Source organism: Exophiala mesophila (assembly GCF_000836275.1).
Source record: "Exophiala mesophila strain CBS 40295 unplaced genomic scaffold supercont1.4, whole genome shotgun sequence".
Lineage (NCBI taxonomy): Eukaryota > Fungi > Ascomycota > Eurotiomycetes > Chaetothyriales > Herpotrichiellaceae > Exophiala > Exophiala mesophila.
Window position 1 is genome coordinate 3814254 of NW_015622507.1, and position 17664 is coordinate 3831917.

Below are 17664 nucleotides of genomic sequence, written 5' to 3' on the forward strand. Positions count from 1 at the left end.
GCGACATATAGGGCGGGAAGACCAGCCGATCCGTCGACTGATCTATTATACTAACCCACGGCCCAGCAGAGGCTTGGTTGACCCTCGCTTACGCTACGCAGTTATCTAAACGAAGCTAATTCCGAGGCACGGCGGGCCTGATAGCAGAGATAGAGGTCCGACCAGAGTTGGCAGGCTGCTGATCTCGCATCATGGATCGAGCCATCGGATGGGTCGAGCGACGGTCCAGCAATGTCGAGACAAGACCGAAAGGCATCCATCCATCCACATCGACAAGCAGCTCCTCACTATCTGATATCAACGGCTGGTAGGCTCGCACGAGTGAACTGACGGAAGAATGCGAGCTTCACTATAAAGCAGAGACCGCGTCTTCTCCAGAGACTTGATAGTTGAAGTTCCCATCGACCATCCCTCGCCTGTTACATTGCTTTGGTCCTGGTCTTAGTTCTCTTCATCCCGAATTATTAGTCTTACGCTCCCAGTGTCCTCACCACCATGGCAACGCACCACCTACACACCGAGGTTGTGCCCGGCACCGTCCACTTGGTGGATTTGGCGGGCACCCTCCGCGTCAAGCATCAGGAGGGCGGCGATAAGGAGATTGTGTTGCTACCCCAGCCCACGGCAGAGTACGACGACCCGCTCAACTGGAGCCGCCGGCGGAAGCTGCTGTCGGTCATCGTCGGCCTCATCGCCGTCTTCTCGGCCGACATCATGACCACCTTGCTGTCGGCGGCACTGCTGGATATTGAGAGCGAGACGGGCATCCCGCTGGCCACGCTTAACCAGGGCGTCGGCGTCCAGTATCTGCTATTTGGCTGGAGTTGTCTATTCTGGCAACCCCTAGGGCTCACTATCGGCCGCCGGCCTACCCTACTAATAGGCGCGCTCGGTATGCTAGCCTGCTCCGTCTGGACCTCGTATGTGCGCTCGTCGGGCGAGTGGTACGCCAACCGCTTTCTAATCGGCTTCTTCTACGGCCCAATCGAGACGATGATCGAGGTCTGTATTTCCGACGTCTTCTTCGCCCACGACCGCGGCTTCTGGATCGGCATGTACTGCTGGATCCTATTCGGCATCCCCTTCCTTGGCGCCGTGCCCGCCGGCTTCATCGCTGAGAACCTAGGCTGGCAGTGGATCCAGTTCATCGCCTCTATAATCGCCGCCGGCTGTATCCTGATCATGTTCTTCCTCATGGAAGAGACCATGTTCTACCGCCCCCCGGCCCAGGAGGAGGCTATGGACGTTGACCTGGCCGAGAGCACTACTGACAAGGACTCAAGCGAGGGCCCCGTCGACGAGAAGCAAGTCGCCGCGCCTAGTACCCAGCCCGCCGTCGTCGAGGTCGGCCAGATCGTGACCAAGAAGACGTACCTACAGAAGCTCAAGTTGTGGGGGTCTCGCCGCCCGGGCCAGCCTAATCACTTCTTCCGGTCTATGTGGATGCCCTTCAACCTATTACGCTACCCTATCATCGCCTTCTCCGGCGTCCTGGTCGGCTCCGTGCTATCGTGGTTCAACGTGGTCAATGCTACTGCCGCCCTGGTGCTGGCGTCACCCCCGTATAACTTCCCTACCAACATGATCGGCGTCATGTTTATTGCCCCCTTTATCGGCTGCACTATCGGCTGCGTCTTCGCCGGTATCTCGGCGAACCGCTTCGCCGTGTGGATGTCGCGCCGTAAGGGCGGCATCTTCGAGCCTGAGTACCGCCTATGGATGGCCGTGGTGCCCTTCCTGCTCCACCCAGCGGGGTGTATCTTATTCGGCGTGGGCGCGAGCCACGGCGTCCACTGGATGGGCATTGCCTTTGGTCTAGCCTTCATCGTCGGCACATTCCCTATCGGCAGCGCTATCGCCATCAACTATATTATCGACTCCTACCGCGAGATCTCGGGCGACGGCCTGGTAACTATGATCTGCATCCGCAACGCCATGGGTTTCGGCTTCAGCTACGCGGTGACCCCGTGGATCACCGCCTCGGGCGTGCAAAACACCTACATCGCAGTCGGCTTCATCGGCATGTTCTTCTGGGGTCTGTGCTTCCTCTTTGTGCTGGTGGGCAAGGGCACCCGCAGGGCCTCTGCTAAATCTTTCTGGGCCTTGGTCGAGAAGCACGGCTTGACTGCTCACTAGAACAAGCGTCTCCTATAAGTTCAAATTTCAGACTTCAATCGGTCCCCAGAGGAGGTGGAGAGGAAGGTGGGTGTGGGGTGCGCGTGTGAAAACATGGTGGGCGGAACTATCCGTCGAGGGGAAATGGAGGTTTAGTCTACCAGAGATGGATGTTAATTGGTTGATGGAATGTGAACGGAAGTAGATAGGGATAGTTAATTCAAGTAGGAGAGAGCCTGTGGGCCCTCTCGACTGAATTCCTATGAAGCATGGTCTGCATTTCCTAAATCTGGACTATAAAGGAGACTCACCAAGCAAATCTGCCTCGAAAGACGAGCAAGGTGGGCCGACGCGGAGCCAAAATAACCCCAAGGCCAGGTCTTAACTTGGGAAATCGTGTACCAGAGTTGCATACAGACCCCCCCTCCCCCAAGTGGTGAGGTGCACACATTCGTTTCCGGCAGCTACGCGGCTGAGCATACATCAAACTGCACCTGATTTCAATGCTGAATGCAATTGAGGTGGTTGACCACTCGTCTTTCGATTGTTCATTCTTTTGTCAAACCTGAAATCATCCACCAACATAGTCATGGTAAGTCATATCAAGGCCACAGCTGTGAACAGTATCAGAATGAGAACAGCGATGCTGAACAGTCAGCAGGCGCCAGAGAAGGTGACCCAATCACCGGTCTTATTTTTTCCATCGGCAGTTTCTACTGCCATTACAATCTCGATGGCTCTGAGGACTGTCGTGAGTAGCGAGAAGATGGTAATTAATGGCGCCAGAAACCGTCCCAGATATGTTCCGAATTGTGCATGAATATGACGGTATGTCATCATGTGCATGAACAATCTTGCTAAGAGGCTTAAAGCCGTCAGGGGTAATTCGCTAAATCTGTATCGTGGACTGTAACGTCATCGCCAACTTGACAAAATGGCTCCAGAAAGTCCACGAATCGCTTTAAAGTTATGGAGCCCTGCGCATGTCCCTCAGGGATAAGTTCCAGATCCGAGCTCGACGCCTCCTGAAAATCGATTTCACCAATATGTACGCAGAAATACAACACAGGCTCGCCAGACACTACGGTCGGCATGGTGCTCCAGCAAGTTCCAAAAAGCGTGCCTCTAAACACTGCAGGATCGCTGCAAAAAAGACTAGAATCTCATGGCTATTAACGAGTAGACTTGAGATCAGCGGTATAGGAACAGAAGGATGATACCTCAGCCGTTCAGCATCCTTTCTTCTCCCCTTTCCATCGTCTCTGAACAATGATCTCTTCCGTAGAGAACGGCCTGTCCTCATTTGCTCTGTAAGGAATGGCCAATATGGATTTTGGCGATGTCGACCAGCTCCCTTAGGATCAGTTGGGCTTCAGCAGGTTCGGCGAGGCCGATCATTGGCGAAAAATAGTCATGTGTGACGTAGCTTCAGACCAAGAAGAATCATATGCGGTGTTCTCTTAAGAGCACCCACATGGAAGTGGATTCAATGATACTAGAGAGACTTCACAAAGGTTACAGAACCAGAACAGAGCACAACCACAACTTCAAAGCGGCCGCAAATTCAGCATCGGAGTCGATTTTGGAACCACAACTTCTACCATCGCCTTTGTGCGTATCGGCCCAGGCGAGCAAGAAGATCTCATGACTCGTCAAAGAATCCAATGTGTCAATCACTACCCTGACATGCCACTTGGATGCCGCGCATCCGCCTCTGAGCACAACATAGTGGTGCCCACAGAGCTGTGGTACCAGACAAGGGGTCGTATCGCAATTGTAGACGACGAGGTTCTCACAAAGATAAGGAGGAAACGGAGTTCAGTCGCAATGACTTCAGTTGTAGCTGTAGTAGCTAAAGGGTTCTGACTGTCTGAATTGCTCGTTCTATCTAAAGGAGGAGGAGGAGGAGGAGGAGTAGATTACATGTTGCATCTTCCTAATTAGTCACGATACCCACGTGACATAGCCAATGTCACGTGATATGACACACAGCCAGCCCTCGAACAACGGACCCAAGTAGCAGGAAACATGTTCGATTCGCATCTGGATGAAGGATATGACTCGAGTTCAGTTCCTCGCTCTACTCTGAGCTCGCTTATGATACAGTCTCGATAAATAGATATCTATTGTAGTCTCTCCTCCTTAAGTCAGGTTTCTTCTGAAGCCGACTTTCGCAGGTGGCCTGGAGACGATGAAGACACCTTCCACCATGAAGACCGTGTTCTTCTATTGTACGACCCATCAACCGCGGAAGAGTAGGCACTGCATTTACAATCGTCCTGTACCCCTCGTTGATCTAAGTAACTGCGTTATTCCAGCTCGATTTCGGTCATATGCAGTCCTTTGAATGCCTATCATTAGACTGCAGAGGAGAAAGATCTGATACACCCGAGAACTATCGTCTCATCAAGACTGAAGATCCATAGCTAGACAAGCTCGCTCATGTCGGTCCTCCAATTGTCGAATCGATGGGCGATCTTTGCAAGTTCTTCCGCGTCACGACTTACGATTGCTCTGATGAATGGATCGTCTTCCACCGCGGTGTTCGGATCTTGATCGGAACATCGCAGCTTGTTGGTTGTCGAGATTGGATTGGTGACGGTGGAAAACGCCTTCCTCCGAGCGTCCGACCAGATCTGTAGCGTGGAAAGAGGCTTCCCTTTGTTAATGATGAGTTCCAGCGCATCGGCGAGCGACTCCGCATCTAAAAGTCCAGTGGTCAAGCCGAGACCTCCCCAGGGCTATCAAACAGGGTTCAGTATGGAGATCATGGACCTAATGAAGGGAAGGCAGGAAAGAGGTCGCCTCGACCGGTCTGAACTCACCGAGTTGAGATGGGCGGCATCTCCTGCCAGACAAACTCTTCCTTGGTTCATGGTCGATGCCAACCTCTGGTGAATTCTGTATGGTTGCTGTCGGAGCACCTTGTAGACCAGGGGCCTTGGGCCGGGAACGATGATATCAAACTTTTTTTTGACGTTTTCCTCAAAAACTTCTGGCTCGCATTCGCTCTCTGACATGGGAAATGTGACTCTGTACGGTGTTGGTCCGTCAGGGTTTGGGTAAGAGAGCGGACAGAAGAAGCACCAATTCTTCGGCGCAATAATATAGTTGATGCCCGTTCTAGGCGGTGTCTGGAGGTTTAATTCGACGTCACTTGAAATTATGATTTCTGGCCAGGTGAAGCCTTCCAACTGTATGCCCAAACTTTTTCTGGTTGTCGACTTACCTCCGTCCGCGCCTACCGCGAACAGAGCGGTAAATCGCTTTTCGTCACCATCGTCATTGGTCGCAACCACCGTAACTCCGTTTTCGTCTTGCGTGAGTTTCGATAAGCCATAGCCGTAGTGGATTTCTGCCAATCCGGACTCTTGAATTCGGGGCAGGATAATGTCCTTGAAGTGGTGTTGACCCATGATAGTCATCCCCCAGCCGGGTTTGCCTTCTTCGTATGGCGAGCCGTCGGCGAGATTCCAAAATGCTATTTCATCACCCCAAGCTTTAGAGCCGTCGGCTTGATCGACAGCCAACTTCCTCCATCCTAGCCCTGCGAACGTCGGACCCCGGGATTTGACTTGTTCCCATATTCCTGCCCTTTCCAACGCAAACATGCTGGCGCCAAAGTATCCCAATGCTCGGGGAGCGGGTGGCGGATCTGTGTCCTTCTCTAAAACAATGACAGAAATTCCTAGCTGTGTTAGGCGCAGTGCAAGGAACAAACCAACTGGTCCTCCACCGACAACGATGACCTTTCCAACAACCATGGTTGACAGGCACAAGATTGAGGTGCTGGCCGTGGACAACTTCTGACGGTGGCTAGTGCAGACAAAAGAAGAATGTTCCGGATGGGTGACCTGGTGACTGAAAGATGCAACAAGTAGAGGCGTTGTTTATTCATTTTCGGTCTAGCATAATCGTTCTCTTATGGACCATGCTGGTTTTCCGGGTGTTCTTCCCACTTCTCCGTACCATAAGGGCGTCATGCCGTGCGTGCGGAGAACTGTCACAAGTCGGCACGGATGGATAGGATGTGTGACGGCCAAGAAGACAAGCCACAAATTACCCCACAATGTCCGTGCCGAGGGCTCCACACGCGAAATGAGAGAGTAATCCTCAAACACAGAATAATGAGCTACATTGCACATGGGTTGGGACGTGCTTCCGCAATAAAAGTATGAAAGATGAAAGCTATAGGAAAAGGCAATTCTTGGCGAATGCCTGCCCGTGGTGGTACGTTTTGTCTTTAGGGCGAGTAGTCAGAGGCGGGTAACAGCAATCTAAGACGCGGGCTTCTGTCGTAACGTGGAACGTTACAAAGAGATAATCTATCATGATGCGATAGCTAAGGACTCAAAGGATCGAACTCTGCTAGGAAGAGTTTATCTTTACTGGATTTATCCATATTAACCCTAACCCTGAGAAAAAGGAAGGTTCAGTCAGTTTAGGAGCGACAGACTCAGCTGCACCATGAAGGAAATGGAGTATCTCCCATAACTGTATTTGTTCTCTGTGTTTGTCATGTGATGTACACGTGACTAGGATACTGGCAGCAGGAGGTCCTCCACCGTTCATATCCTCTTCTTTCTCCTCTTGGTCTCTCTTTCTCTTTGGCAAGCAACCCAAATCGAAGACAACAAGTCCCACACAGCTATTGTAGCTAGTCAATCCCATTCATTGAGACTGCATACTCCTTATTTTCTGTCTTTCCTGCTAGTTTGAGCCCTCCGGAATGTTTGTGTGACAATGCGTCCGTATCCTCTCAAATGTCAAAGATGAGGTGAAATGAGTTGCTTGGGCTTCCTCGATGCTATGGAGGAAGCCCATCTATCTATAGTCAAACGTATGACTCTACAGTGTACAGGAGGCTGGGAGATGATACCAACCCTTGTACAAAGGTGTTGGCGATTGACATCAAAAGGTGTAAATGCAGTCAAGAAGTACTACGCATCGATCGCATCAGAAACTCTTTTCAAGTGCTCTTTTCTAAAAGAGGAATCTTGTTCTTCATAAAAACAAAAAGGCGGGAGCAGAATTCTGCTCAAAATCGTCTAAACTCCTTCTCACGCACCCAAGAACGATTCTCGTAGAATTCGAGTTTTTGGCGCATCTCTACTTGGTGTTTCCTTCCAAAAAACAGACGCGGGAGTGATCGACACAACTGCGACACTGTTGTCGAAAAATTTGCCCCGATTGAACCTTTCACTCCTTTATATCTCATGATCACCGCGGCGACGATGACGAATTGCGTCCGCCGCTTCCCCATCGTAGAGGTCCTCGACGGCTTCTGCGGGGGCATCAATATGCATGTTGAACTCTGTTTTGGGATCCACCAAGAACGTCGCGACTGTATATTGCTTCATCATCAGCATCGCCCTAGGTATGAAGCAATTGAAGCAGATTGTGAGAAGCTTCTGAAGGACTGGTCATCACTTACGGATTGTAGCAACGAGAGAGAAAACACCTGCGGTGATCCAGACAAACCGGAACGCGTCATTGTAGGCCTCGAACATGGCCCTAGTTCCCGCAACGACGATCTCGTCAGTGACACCGGGGACATTTTCAGGGGTGATATCGACGTGAGCGACCATGTCCGCAATCAACCTAGGTACAGAGCTCTCGGGCAGACCAAGCGGGATGACGGCGTTGGCTACGTTGGGTGCAAGATGGTCTGCGAGCCTCGAGCTGAAGATTGCACTGTAGATGGGGAGGCCAATCACGCCAGCAATGGAACGCATGCTGATCATCAAACCAGATGTCATGGAGCTTGGCTTCGTGTCAGATACAATGCGTACATACCATAAGAAACCGAGGACTCACATGAGTTCAGCTGGTGTGCTGAGCTGAGCAACCGTAACCACCGCGCAAAGACATAGACCTAGACCGAAACCTACAAAGACAGAGTAACCCCAGGTTCGCGTATTCGTGGTTGGGTCGCAAGTAGCCATGCAGACTCAAACGAGCCGGTCAGCCGAACGCAGCCTGTGTAAGGACGCGGGCAATTTAGACTCACCGTTGAATACAACGAATGCCCCAAGCCCGATGACTGTAGGCCACCGCACCTTTTTATACTTGGAGCAAAACCAGCCACCAACGGCTGCTGTAATGGCGTAGACAATGAAGGCAATCCCGTACCGCACTCCAACCAGCAAGGCGTCAGTCTCCCAGAAGAAGCTAACCTGGAAAGCATAGTAGTTGTTCGCCGTCTGCATGAATGTCAATTTCGCTCACCCCAACGAGCAGAATATTGGTGAAAACTTACGAAGAAAATAAGGCCCTCTCCAAAAATGCAAAACAACGCAATTGGAAAGTTGCGACCTTGCCTAGGAGCGCTTTCAGATGCCTGGCGCCGGCGGAAAAACCGGGAAGGGTACTTACGAGAACAACCCATGATGAAACATGCCCTCCTTTGTGACCTTCCATTCATAGAAACCCAGTGCGACCAGCACTAAGAAGCCAATGATAAAAGGAGCGAGGACGTTGACCGATGTCCAAGGAACTTCAAGTCTCAAATCAGTGTCTATCCTAAGTCAAGCCACTACAAGAGGCCTCACAAGGGTTGTTTCCATATATCAGACCAACCGAGAACAGGACGAGTCCAATTGCTAAGAGGGAGTAACCTATCCAATCCATCTGGCAAGATTAGCGGCATGTCTCAGTCACCCAAGCATGACTAACTCACCCGGAAAATCTTTTCTTGAAAACTCAATGCTGTCTGCAACTCTCTGAGAGGGGGGTTATAGCAAAAATAGCTAATGATCAGGGCAACGGCGTATATTGCTGCTGTCATATACCAATACTGTACGACCAGAAAAGTGAATATGTCAGACTTTCGCTGGATCACGGAGCAAGCCTGACTGCTTACATTTCTGAAACCTGCGCTATGACCGTTGCGAGTAAGAGCGCCACCCACGAGGAGTCCGATGAGGCCACCGACTGCTGCGGCCTAGAAAGGCAGCATTAACGTTTGTTTGTATGAACATGTATCGGGGACTGGTGTTTGTACGTACCACGTTGCAAGCACCCTGAGCTATTGGCCTGTGTCGTCGTGGCAAGACCTCGGACGCGATAGCGTGGAGAAGCGGCTGAGCACCATAGGATATACCCACGACGCATGAACCTCCAATCGCCATACCGATCGAGGTCGCTCGGCCGATTATGATGCTACCAACCACTCCAAATGCAGTAAGGACGAGAAGAAACCACCGGCGACCCCAGTAGTCGGCAGCCTGGCAGACAGGAGGACTCAAGAGCGAGGTAAAGATGGCAACACAGTTGACGAGCCAGGTGGTCTGGCTATAACCACCAATTTCAGCTGCAATATCGCGTGCGAGCTATAATGAGGCGTTAGCGATGATTTGCGGGCCCAATCGTTTTGATGATAACTTCACATACCGCTCCCAAGCCGACAATGTTGATCAGTTGAGACACATAGATCATAAACACTGCAAAAACAACCAGGAACGTTTTCGCGTGTAGATGAGCGGCGGGCTCCTCTCCGTAAGGGATAGTTTCAAGTTGAGCAACAGGTTGTGCATCAGTTTTGCTTCCTGTGATATTCTCGTGTTGCTGCGTCATATGGCTCTCTTTGCCCACCGCCATTGTTATTCCGTCGTTGTGAAACAGTGTTCGAAAGTTGTGCGAGTGAGGGAATGTGGAGCTCCAGTCTTCACACCACGAAAGAAGATTCGCCTGTAAACAGTTCCACGTTATTTCTTCTTAATATAGCTGAAGATGCTGAGGTTCGAACCATCCATGCGTCAGTCTGTGATGTTGTTACTCAACCGAGATCCATGGCATACAATCATCTTCCCCACAAGAACCGTACAACAACGATCAATATTTGTGGAAAATTATTATACACCTCTCCGGGTCAAGTGTAAGTCTGGGGCAATATTGACAGACGGTGACCAAAGACGGTTCTTCCACTCGGAGGAGAGCTGATTGGCTCACTCAAGGTTTCTGTGGGCTTACCTCCGTCCAACTGCTCTCCGCCAAAGTTCTTAAGTCATGCGGAGGACAGACAGGGCTTCTGGGCTAAGGATTCTTCTTCTCAAGACTCTCTCGCTTCAGCTCGAATAGACTTTCCGAGTAATCTTACCCCACGTCTGCCGACATTAGGGATCGGAAAGAGCGGGGTAAGTGAGATCTTCACTTCTCCCACTCTTTTTTTGCGCTCATAGATTCGGAACTCGATGGGATATGCCGTGGGTTGTCCGGGCGCTTCAGAAGTCGGTAGAGAAAAATTGTCCGATGTTGGTTTGATCACGCGATTCCAGGGACAGAGTTGAACGGCAAGATTTGTAGTCTTATAATGGCAGAGAATTTGCCGACCGCTCTCACTAATAGTCTTGCCGAGGTCTGACGCCCCGTAACCGTACTCTGTAAAGAGAATACGCAAAGACCCCGAGTGGCCCCTTGAGCTCGCCGTTGTGGGTCCGTCTTCTCGTGGATTTGAGACTGGGGATCGAAACACGCTGACGGGGGTGAGAAGGCGCATCTCTCCAAGTTGACTCAGTCTTTGCCGTCAATTCACCAGGCACCAGCTGCAGCTCGAACTATCAAGACACACGCTCTCCAACACTTCATTGAGTCTCTCCTTGTTTGGGAATACAAGTCAACCTCGAAATGCCTTTCGCTCCGCTACGTCAATGTGGGATCTGCTTGCAGCGATTCTCGCGAAATGAGCATCTCCAACGCCATTTATTGACTCGTGAGTTACACTAGGAGCTTCAAAGTCAGTGACTGACGGGTAATTCAGATTCAGCTCATGCCCACAGACCCTTCAGCTGCCCAGTCTGTTCGGAGACATTTTCAAGAAGGTCCGTTTAATCCAATTCACTTTCGCTATATCATTGTGCTAATTTTGAGAAATCCATAGCGATGTACTCAAACGGCATGAGATGACCCAACATCCACATTTGAACGACCAAGACGCTTCCAGGTCAGGCACAAGCGAACGAAAGAGTCGCGCTACCATTGCGTGCGACCTCTGCGCCAAAGGCAAGATCAGATGCGATGGATTATCTCCATGCGGTCGGTGTAAGGCTCGCAACTTGAATTGTACACTTCAACGCCCACACAGCGTGCTGAAGAGGCGACCCATGATGTCGCTCTCGAATCGTGACGCTTCATCCACACGTGGAGATAGTGCCAACAGACACGAAGCTCATAATGACCACCCTCCCTTAATGCAAGCCCCCTCGCTATCGGTCAGTTAATCCATATTTGATAATATAGTGAAGCTAAAAGCTTTCATTGGGCATAAGGCTAACTCTGAATCCGCTAAATCGCAGGACGGGCACGAAATGCCAGGTTTAGAAGGGCAAAGGGAAGTAATGGTGTCTACCGACGCTCACGACATCATCCGCGAAATGGGGTCGACACGACCAACACCCGGTCAAAGTCGCCTGGAGCCCCAACAGGGGCCCTATAATATTCAGAACCGTGATCATGGACCCTCGTCACTTGATCTACCCACAGGATCCATGGACCTTTCTCAAACCGACCTCTCGTCGATTTTCAATGGCATGACGCCTTCTGCAGGTTTTGATTTTCCAACCGATTTGTGGTTCCAGGGTTCCAGCCCATTGTCGTGGAATGTGCTGGCGATGGAACTCAGTCCTGAGACGGAGAGGTCGAAAGTCGGACCCACTACAGTGTACGGTGCCAGCCCTTATGCGAGTTGCCCGCTTTTTCATGATTTGGACGATGGAAAGAATTCGTCAGCGAAGTCCATGTTGCCAACATGCAACTTCTTGCAGGACAGTTGCAGCTGGACACAGATCCAAGAGGCGTCCGTAAGACGATCAAAGAATGACATTCGCTCGGTCCCAGCAATCAATCATCAAGTCAGGGACGCCCTCGTCGCCATGACTCATATCACCCTATTTAAGACGCTAGAGACTGCCAGCGTCAGGACTGTTCCAATGACCTTTCCTCCGCTGGAGACTATGCAGTGTCTTTTCAAGTCATGTTGGACCGGGTTTGCCCGACTTTATCCGGTAATCCATCCCAAGACATTCGATACAGTCGCAGAAAGAGGACGTACAGGTGTGACTTTCCCAATCTTCTTACAGAATGTCATGATCCTTGGTGCCTTGCTCCTTCCCGTAAAAGAAGGTCAGGCATTTGCGAACGACCTTGGGTATCTCGTTCGACAAACGATGCATGAAACCATGACGCAGGATGTTTTGACCACCGATGATGTCTGGATGTTGAGCTCGATGATCATTGTCACCGTTGCCGGTGCATGGTCAGGAAATAAGGTGCACGTAGAACTTGCAGAGGCGTATCGTGGCATTTATACTGTGGTAAGTCGAGGAAGTCCACGGATATAAACAATTGGCAAAAGTTGACCCATAGAGCAGATGTTCAATCGACGAGGCTATCTGAAACCTCAACTAGACCAAGGTGACAGTAATGACGATGGAGATTCATGGCTGAAATGGATCAATCGTGAGCGCAAACGAAGGCAAGTCCCAACACAGTTGTAGACAACAACGGCTGACTCATCGAGACTTAGGCTTTGCTACATTTGGTATATCGTTGAGCAAGAACTGAGTTTCTTCGACTGCATTATCTCACATATCTCCTACACGGTTATGCGCAGTCCGATGCCCTGTCCGGACGATGAATTCTTCAGTGAGACGGAAGCAGAATGGCTTGCAGCACGGCAAACTCGGTTGAAACATGAGACGGAATCCAACACAATCCGACCCCCATCCCTCGCAGCTTTGTACTGGCTCTTTGTCCGCGATGACTTCCTCCATCTGGATGTGGAAATCACACCTCTCCAGCTACGACTACTGCAGTGTGCTATTCAGGAACAAATTCTTCAACACTCTCAATCAGTCCGATTTATGAATGTGGATAAGGCCTACCCAAATCTGCCCTCAGGTGCGTCGACTGTTTCGCGGTCGACAGCTTGCGCGCAGCTCCGGCTCGAGGAGATTCATAGCCTCCTGGTCCGGTGGTTCATTTTGAGCAAGAGGATCCAAGTATCCGTCTTCTCCTCCGAAATCTCGGTGGCCTGTCATTTGATGCACCATTTGATCAGCATGGAGCTCTATATCTGCTTCGAGGACGTACAATGTCTCGCAGGAAAAGACGGCTTAGAAGTCGGACAGGTCTTGGTCCCTCAATTCGTTCGCTGGGCAAAGTCGCCTTCCTGCCTTAAAGCGATTTCGCACGCCGGCGAAGTCATCAAAATCTTGCAGTCGTCGATGATAGGAGAACACAATAACCAACTCCGGCCACTCTGGTGGCCAGTGGCATTGACAAGGGCTACTCTAGTGCTGTGGAGCTACGGGATATCGGACCATATTGCGACTCGCCATGACGTAGCGACTGAAGGGTCGGCAGTTGAATCTCTACGTCTCATATCTGTGAACGACGTGAACGAACAGTCGGGACCATATGGCAAGGTCGTCCAAATTGGAGAAGGACAACCTTGTCTGTCTAACGCCTCTGGACTGATGATTCCCATCAACCATGTGTCAAAGATGCTTGATGTGGCCCTCGAGATATTGGAGGACGCTAAGCCAGAGAGCACGCCGTTATCCGAAAGCATACTACGATTCATCCAAGAGATTCAACGTTGCGGGATCCCATACTGAGCCGTTGTACGCGGATTCAGATCTTATTCATTCAGCTATAAAAGTATATGGCTGAAACGAAGCAAAGACTGACGTGCCACCTGTGGTATAGTCTCTGTCGTCAACTAAACCAGAGCTGCAATTATTCCCATCCTGTCTACTGGTATGGACCGTTACCATGAATTTGGGTTTCCCTGAGCTGGCTTCTTGTGGAAACTGCCGTACTGTTTCATGTACCAGCCGTGAGGCACACCATCATCAATCACAATTGCTCGATGCTGCAGTTTCCAAGTCCCATCGGGTTGCGCCGTGAAGGTGTCTTTCCAGCAACCCCAGTGATCCGGGGCTGCTGAGTCTGTGTGGGCGATGAAATTTGTTTCTACCTTTGCCTCGGTGGCACTCAAAAACTTAATGTCGGCAGTCGTAACATGGTGCCGGATGTATTTGGCCTCCTCGCCCTGGAGGACTTCAGAAAGACGTGTCGTAGGAACTTCGTTGCCATTTGGCAACCGGTAGATGGCGTCAGGTGCAAAGCAATCCTCCGCGATTTTGTTGAAGTCGGCTAGGTCTCTTGCTAGAATACCGTACCGATCAAGGACAGCTCTGATTTCGGAACGAGCAATCGCTCTTTGCTGTGGGTCGAGAGGAGGTGTACTCATCTTTGCGAAGGATTGTCTTATCTCGGGAAGATCACAATAATGTAATATTTTCAGTAGAGTCAGTGTAAGTAGAGTCTCAAATGTCACCAGATAGGACCTTGCTGCCGTTTTCAAGAAAAAAAGAAGCAGAATGGATTCGGGCAAAATACGGGCAGTTTGCCCAATGCACAGAGTCGGAACTTCATCGGGACGGGACCGCGTGGAGAGCTAGTCTCCGATGCCATTTGGCATCCTAGCCTTCGGGACGGAGATTACAGAGTACTATCTAAGCTCATGAGATACCATGAATACAGCACCCATACCCAGGTACTTAGTCCTGGCCCCAGTTCGTCCCAGTGGCCCGCTTTCAAGATTCAAGGTTTCTCGGCTCGAAGAAATCCCTGGGAAAATAAACCTTGGCTCACCTGGACCGTACGCTCGAGTAACGCATCTGGTATAGCATATCACACGCACATTCCAGGCGAGAGTGAATTGTGCTGACTCCAGGTGACTGTGTGTTTACTAAGACAGAAAACCATCTAACCACCATCAGCTGCCCAAATGTCAGCCTCGGCACCATTCAACTATCCGAAGGATCACGTCAAGATCGAATTTCCTTCCACCATCCCGAACTTCATCGATAATGAACTTCTCAGCTCCCAGGCTTCGTCTTGGAGCGATGTCCTAGATCCGGCCACAAATAATCTCGTCGCACGTGTACCCCAGAGCACAGATGAAGAGCTTCGTGCGGCAGTCGTGAGTGCTCAGCGAGCCTTTCCGCGATGGTCCCGAACAAGCGTTATCGCACGTCAGCAGCTGCTTTTCCAGTTCGCTGCCACTATCAGGCGGAATTGGGATAGACTTGCAGAGACAATCACTCTCGAGCAGGGAAAGACTTTCGCAGACGCAAAGGGTGATGTATATCGAGGACTGCAGGTTGTGGAGGTGAGTGAATCTCAATACTTACATTCGTAAAGATGCATATGGCTGATTTGGTTACCGATAGACGGCCTGTGGCATCACATCACAAGTATCTGGGCAGGTTCTGGAAGTTGCGCGCGACATGGAGACCCGTCAGTACTATGAACCCCTGGGCGTAGTAGCCGCGATCTGTCCTTCCAATTTCCCAGCAATGATCCCGCTTTGGTCCATTCCAATCGCTGTCGTGACAGGAAACTGCATCATCATCAAACCCTCTGAAAGAGTGCCTGGTGCTGCAATCATTCTCGCGTATCTGGCCAAGGAAGCTGGGTTTCCCCCCGGTGTCATAAATGTCATCAATGGCACCGCAAGAGCCGTGGAATTTTTGCTAGACGATCCTTCCATCAAGGCAATCAGTTTTGTGGGGAGCAACCAGGTGGGAGAGTATATCTATTCTCGCGGATCGGCCAATGGGAAGAGGGTTCAAGCAAATCTTGGAGCTAAGAACCATGCTGTCATCATGCCAGATGCGAATAAGAACAGCACCATCAATTCAATCATCGCAGCCGCGTTTGGGGCCGCTGGCCAACGCTGCATGGCCCTAAGCGTGGTTGTCTTCGTGGGCGAAACAAGAGAATGGTTGTCGGAGATCGTTGCGAGGGCCAGAAAACTCAAGGTTACGGGAGGCTTCGAGCCAGGTGCTGACGTAGGGCCCGTGATCAGCGTCCAGAGCAAACACAGGATTGAAGGACTCATCCAGAGTGCGCAGGAAGAGGGTGCCACGGTCTTGCTCGATGGGACAGGCTATCAGCCCGAGAAGTACCCTAACGGCTATTTTGTATGTGCAATTCGTATATCGGCACCTCTCCGATAGCGTGTCTCCTTCGGTCCCGTCTTTTCGCTAATCGTCTTTCTAGGTCGCACCAACCATCATCACTAACGTTGAAACTCGAATGAAGTGCTATAAGGAAGAAATCTTCGGCCCCGTTCTACTCAGTATATTTGCCAACACCCTCGACGAAGCTATCGCCATTGTGAACGCAAACGAGTACGGTAATGGAGCATCGCTGTTCACAACCTCAGGACCAAACGCCACTCGGTTCCAGAAGAATGTGCAAGCAGGCCAACAGGGTATCAATGTCCCCATCCCGGTACCGCTTCCAATGTTCAGTTTCACGGGGAACAAGAAGAGCATTGCAGGAGGTGGCGGAAGGTATTTCTACGGCAGATCCGCTATTGATTTCTACACGCAGCAGAAGACGGTGACTTCTCTTTGGAGAGCAGAAGACGCTACTAGTGACAGTGCGGTGAAGACTGAAATGCCCACGCATTTATAACAGCTGCATGTATAGACGGTTTTGTCAAATACTTAAGGAGGCGAGGCTTTTCCAGCGTCATAGACCTTCCCGCCCGAGCTGATTCGGGATGCGACATGTCATTGTTTTCTTGTAAGACATAAGAATACATCAAAATTACAGAAAATAGACGGTAGACGGTAGACAAACTTTGTCACCACTGAGATAAAGTACTAGTAATCTACGCTTCGACGCTGATATTGAGGATTGGTTCAGGCCATGGTAGCGATCCCCTGTGGGATAACCCATCATGCTCAAAGACCCTCACCCTCTCCGTTAGGTAGGACCAATGAGAGAAACGGACACTACCAATGTCTCAGCTACGGACCGGGTTTGTAAGTATTGTCTCCGCCTCGTTCATCCGCTGCGCATGGGTGGGGCCGGGTTGACAGACCAAGCTTGTGCTGGATTCTCGGATATAGAGGATCTCAGCCGGCGGAGTAGATTATGTGGGTAGCAGCTGGGTTACCGCCGCCCATGACTCCCGACAGTCAAATTGCATTGACACATTTGTGTAGCTACATGTAGCAACAGAATCTGGTTCTTGATGAACTCGTTCGCATCTCTATTTTCTTCGGTCTACCTGGCCGTGACCGTATCACGACCACCCACCTCTTGATTCAAATCACACCTGGTGCCTTGAAAATACTTGCAAGATGTCGACCCTACGTCACAAGACATTAGGCGAAATAAAAGGAAAGGTTAACAATGGCGTTGCACAGTATTTTGGTCTCAAATACGCCTCGCTGAAGCACAGGTTCGGGCCGCCTGAGCTTTTCGACGACGGGGGACAACAAGGCGTTATTGATGCCACCACCTTAGGGTATTTCAGATCCTCCTGCTCGATTCAAGCGATTCTAGCGATTTCTGACAGACTGGATGCGTGATACAGACCGGCAGTAATTGGGATCCCAAATGGCGCCGAAGCAGAATTTGGCTTGATCCAACAGAGTCTTCCGGTTCCCGACTTCCCGCCACAATCCGATATTGATGGCCTCAACTTGACCGTCACTGTGCCAGAGGGCTACACCAATCGCAAAC

At 50.7% G+C, this 17664-nt stretch overlaps 2 protein-coding genes across 2 annotated transcripts; both read left to right on the plus strand.

Moving 5' to 3' along the window:
- Nucleotides 1-495: 495 nt before the first annotated feature.
- On the plus strand, nt 496-2136 carry PV10_06450 (uncharacterized protein; the record flags this gene model as incomplete). The annotated part of the gene is made up of 1 exon (XM_016371246.1): nt 496-2136. One exon carries the CDS (start codon nt 496-498, stop codon nt 2134-2136), a length of 1641 nt encoding a protein of 546 aa, XP_016223539.1.
- Nucleotides 2137-11450: 9314 nt separating this feature from the next.
- PV10_06451 (uncharacterized protein) lies at nt 11451-13730 on the plus strand (the record flags this gene model as incomplete). The annotated part of the gene is made up of 3 exons (XM_016371247.1): nt 11451-12425; nt 12483-12604; nt 12638-13730. 3 exons carry the CDS (start codon nt 11451-11453, stop codon nt 13728-13730), a joined length of 2190 nt encoding a protein of 729 aa, XP_016223540.1.
- Between the last annotated feature and the right edge of the window lie 3934 nt (nt 13731-17664).